Source organism: Cajanus cajan, chromosome 7, assembly GCF_000230855.2.
Source record: "Cajanus cajan strain Asha chromosome 7, NIPB_CcT2T_4, whole genome shotgun sequence".
Classification (NCBI taxonomy): Eukaryota; Viridiplantae; Streptophyta; class Magnoliopsida; order Fabales; family Fabaceae; genus Cajanus; species Cajanus cajan.
This window is the reverse complement of record NC_138523.1, coordinates 10,998,524-11,003,631: the sequence shown is the minus strand read 5'-3', so window position 1 is coordinate 11,003,631 and position 5,108 is coordinate 10,998,524. Positions and strand designations below refer to the sequence as shown.

Below are 5,108 nucleotides of genomic sequence, written 5' to 3'. Positions count from 1 at the left end.
TATTATTTATATATATATATTTTGACCAGTTATTTTAATAAATACATAGGAACGCACACACTTCAAGGTACTAGTTGTATCAAATATCAAAGCATCGTCGAATAGGACCATGTATCAGGCATGGGATACATAATCCTTTAGTCGCAGAGGATTTGGATCCATGGTTGCAAACATAAGGAGTTCATTGTCTTGTTGCAATAAGGCCATCTTGTCTTCGTTTAAATAAATCCAAGCTTCAATACCTTTTCTCGAAGGTGTATCCATTAGGATGACCAAATCATCAACTGAGTCAGCAAAACAAGACACCCAAATTGGCTTTCCCCATCCAAAATCAACATCGTAGAGTCCAAAATTACACCAACTCGTAAAACGAAGATAATTTACCCCAGTGCCCATTGCAACTCTTGAAGTTGTTTCCATTACCTGTTTTAAACTTTCACAAAAATTAACAAACCCTCCTTCATCTTGGAATCTTTTAACAAAGTCATGGTCGATAGATGTCACTGTTTCCCGTAATTTAGTAACCAATTCAGGTAACTCATCATTTGCACTCATTAAAGCCATAGCCAACCAAACAAAGTTTCCCATACACGAGTTTGGAAAATTAGGAGATGCCCTTCGACGCATGTTTATTGAATGAATTACTAGAGTTGGCCTCTCTAAACCAGATTTGGCCTTGGAAGCTTTTGCAGCACATTTGCACAGAAGGGATGCTACCACCTCCACTCGAGTAGGGTTTTGCACGGTTGAACTTGACCCTTGACCCCTTAACCTTGAAATAGCTTCTTCATCAAACAAAAACCTCCTCGTAGTAAGCCTACCCTCTTTTAGAGTTTGACAACACAAATGCATCGCATTCTTGTCTTGTGGGCATGCATTATTCCGAGGGAAAGGGGTGTCAAAGTTAGGAAATTCAAATGCATGTTGAAACTCATTGATATGAGAGTTAGAACCCCAACTGTTTAAAAAGAAACTTGCACCTGCTCCATCTGCTACCATGTGAGATATTAAGGTACCTATCACTATACCACCGCATGCAAAACAAGTCACTTGTGCCATAGTTATGTACCCTTCAGCTGATACTCCTATGACTGCTTGCTTTGGAAGGAGTTTGTAGATTAATGATGATAAATTAGGTTGGTTGAAAAATTCAACAAGGCTACAACTTACCTTGGCCTCGGTGAAGTGAACCCCTTCGTCGTTGCAATCGATGGTAACCTTATCTTTAATCCTTCCAGCGAATGGGTAGAAGAGATTCAAGGTTTGTGATAAGGATTCTTTTAATTGTTTCATTCTTTTTTGTGTGATGATATCAACGATGGCTTGAGTATTCTGATCAATAGAGTAGAAAAGCAACATTGGAATATATGCAGGAGGCATGTACTGGTCTAAGATTGAAAGCTTATGGGATTTCGGGTGTGTTGTTGGGAAAGAGGGTTTGATGAACTGCGAGGAGATTATTTCAACTTCCATATTCTCTATTGATGCAAAGGTGATTGAGAAAGAAAGTAGTATGGTCTATTCTCTCACTCTATATATATATAAATAAGAAGTTAAGTTGTTAAACTATGTTTCTTTTCATTATTTTTAATATGTTATTTATTATTGCTCTTAATAAATTTTTTAATGTTATCATGAAATGATCAAACGTTTTCTTTTCTATGATAGATAACTTTTATAGTATATTTGGATAGAGAATTTAAATGGAGTGATTCATTTATTTGAAGAATTTCAAGTTCTTTGAAGTGAATTACCTTGTTTGAGTAGAAAATTTATAATGAATTTAAAATTTAAGCATTTGTAAAATTCCTTCAAATAATAGAATTCAAATTCTCCCAAAAAAGTATGAATTTGAAATTCTTTATATATTATTTTCTTATTTCACTTATATATTTTATCTTATCTCTTATCTTTTCACATTTTTAATTATTGAATATTTAAAAATATTTTTAAAATTATTAAATATTATCTAATATTAATTTTTAAAATTATTAAATATTTAAAAATTAGCTAATATTTATTCTTATAAAATTTAATTTAAAATTCTCAACATATAAATATATTTTTAAAATCAATTTTACCATGGTGGAATCAAATCATCATATCGAATCCAACAATTTAAAATTTGAGAAATTTGAATTGACTTATTCAAATAAAATATTTTAAAAATAATAGAAATTGAAATCAAAGTAATTTAAATACCAAGAATTAAAAATTCCTTAAATTTGTAAAATTCTTCGTCCAAAAAACTAATCTTGTTCATGATAAACCCTTGAACATTTTAGAACTTAATAGAAGTTTTAAGAATCGAAAATTTTTAGTTTTTTAAAAAGGTTAGATACTTTCAAAGTGAAAATAGGTAGCAAAACTTATTAACATAAGTGATTTGATACTTATATTTTTTAACTAAAAATTGAGGTTTGAACCTCATGCATGAAATCACAATTAAAGATATCAGTTTACATATAAATGATAGAATTATTTTATGATATTTGTCGGATGAGATATACAATGATGAGATATTGCCCGCTTTGGGCATAAGCTCTCAAGGTTTTACTTTTGGTCATCACCCAAAAGATCTCTCAATCATTTGAGTATATTTGTATTTTATGAGTTATTATTTTTTTTCTTATTTTATTAATGTGGAACTTATTTGTATCTTAACAATCCTCCACTCAAACAAGGGACGTAATCGTTCATGCAGCGGGATCACATTATCGGTTATGAGTTATGAGGGGTTATAAGGGTTGTCACCCAATCCAACCTTGCAGCTCTTATACCATGTTGGGGTTATTTTATAATATTTGTCTTAAGAGATATTTTATAAGTGTTATTTTTTCTTTTATTTTATTGATATGAGACTTGTTTGTATCCCAATAATAAACTGGACTGATCTGATGAAAGAAATACGGCTTAATAATAAATAAATAAAAAGTGAAATAATTGTATAGAGCTTTTTCTAAGTGCTTGTAAAAAGAAAACCATTTGTAGGCTTAACTTTAACTTTTTTTAAAGCATGTGATTTTTATAATCTCCATAAAGATTCATTTCTATATATATATATAAGGATAAATCCATTTACTTTAGGAGTAAGTCTACTTAAACCTACCTCGTTCAATAACTCATGTTCTACATCAAATTTCAACGATTCAACCGTTGAATTTAAAGTTCTTAATGTATAGATCAAATTTACAAATTTTTAAAAAATTTGACAATTATTTGATACTTCCTTTCATTAATTCAAACCAATGTGTAAAATGATTTTATGATTATCCATCAATTTGAATTAATGAAATGAAGTACCAAATGATTTTCAAATTTATTAAAAATTTACAGATTTGATCTATGCATTAAGAATTTTAAATTCAACGGTTGAATCGTTAAAATTTGATGTAGAACATGAGTTATTGAATGGAGTAAGTCTAAGTAGACTTACTCTTAGAGTAAACGGATCCCTCCTCATATATGTGTGTGTGTGTGTGAGGAGGGCTCAAACGACACCGATGTAACTTTTACTAAATATTACACCGCTCAATAATTTTATATTAAATGTCAATAACATATCACTTTATATGTTTATATCAAATTTTGTTAAAATTGAACAATAACTTGAAGGTAATATAAAAGTGTTCATATTTTATTATATTTTAAAATATATATTACGTCAGTTTTGTTTTATAAGAATAAAGTATCAAATCATCTAAGATTAATATAAAAATTTTGTATATATGATCTAAGAATAAAGAATTTTATTTCAATCTAACGGTTGGATTTACAAAATTCACATTTAATATAAAGTTATTGAGCAATAAAATACTTAGTAAAAGTTTCGTTTAAACCTCATCTATCTCTCTCTCTCTCTCTCTCTATATATATATATATATATATATATATATATATATATATATATATTGAAACTAATAAAATATTTAATATAACATATTTAATATCCTTTAATTAATACCCTAAGCGTTTCTTTCAAAAGAAAAGTTATTTACCTTTGAAAAAAATACACATTTTACTACCAAAAATTTGCCTAACGTTTCATCATTTATATGTTATAACACTACTAGAAAAATGTCATTTTCTTGCAAATTTTTCTATAAAAAAATATTCACAGAAATTTTTTGTGAATTTTCTTGCAACAATAATTTCATAAAAAAATTTATGAATTTATTTGTGAAAAATAATTTACAGATATTTCTTACAAATTTTTTGATGAAAAATAATCTACAAGAAATTTTTTCAAATTTTGCTACAATTTTAATGATCATAGAAAAATTTATTCATGGTAAAAATTTGCAAAAAATATTGTAAGAATTTTATTTTGTTTCTTATTTATTTTCTTATAAAATTAAATTCCTAAGTAATGTTTACTAAATGGTAGAAAAATTTTGCAAGTAATTTTTACAGTAAATTTTCCTACCAATTTTAATCTACAAGAAAAATAAAAAAATGTTTAAATTTATAAGTTTAATAGTCAAAATATTTTTAATTAAAAAATGTTGTTTTACTAAATTATTTATAAACATATCATTATAATTAATTTTAATTTTAATTAAATTAATATATATATATATATAATTTTATAAATATGATAAATTAATGATAATGTGTTTTAATTTAATGATGATTTATAAAAATTTTAAAATTAAAAGTTTTTACTTAATAAAATATTATTTTACTAAATTATTTATAAATATTTCATAAAAATTAATTTTAATTTAAAATATTAATAAATTAAATATTTATTTTAATTAAATATATAAATTAATGATGATGAGTTTTAATTCAATGATAGTTTTTAAAATAAAAATATTTAAAAAAAACTAATTTTTTTAGAATATTGAATATTTTAAGAGTTAAAATAATTTATAATAATATTTTTTTTTGTTCAATATAATGTATTAATCATTTTTTTAAAGACATGATCTAATTAATATTTAAAGAAAAGTTCATGTCTCAAATCGATATAAAATAAAATAATTAAAGAGTACATAAGTTGAGACAACACTTACCTTACAAATTGATTTGTATGGTTGAGTGCTAGACTTATAATCTATAATCTAAGAGTTTAAAAGGTTATGTATCACATGTTAGAGGTGTAG

General features: G+C 25.9%; 1 protein-coding gene across 1 annotated transcript; it reads right to left on the bottom strand.

Moving 5' to 3' along the window:
• Positions 1-1,983, bottom strand: LOC109811204 (epi-neemfruitin B 7-O-acetyltransferse L7AT). The gene has a single exon (XM_020374873.2). The coding sequence runs from the start codon at positions 1,471-1,473 to the stop codon at positions 115-117; it is 1,359 nt and encodes a 452-aa protein (XP_020230462.1). The 5' UTR covers positions 1,474-1,983; the 3' UTR covers positions 1-114.
• Positions 1,984-5,108: the final 3,125 nt, after the last annotated feature.

Coding starts and splice junctions, on each gene's coding strand:
- LOC109811204 (XM_020374873.2), bottom strand. CDS start 1,473: ATGGAAGTTGAAATAATCTCCTCGCAGTTCATCAAACCCTCTTTCCCA.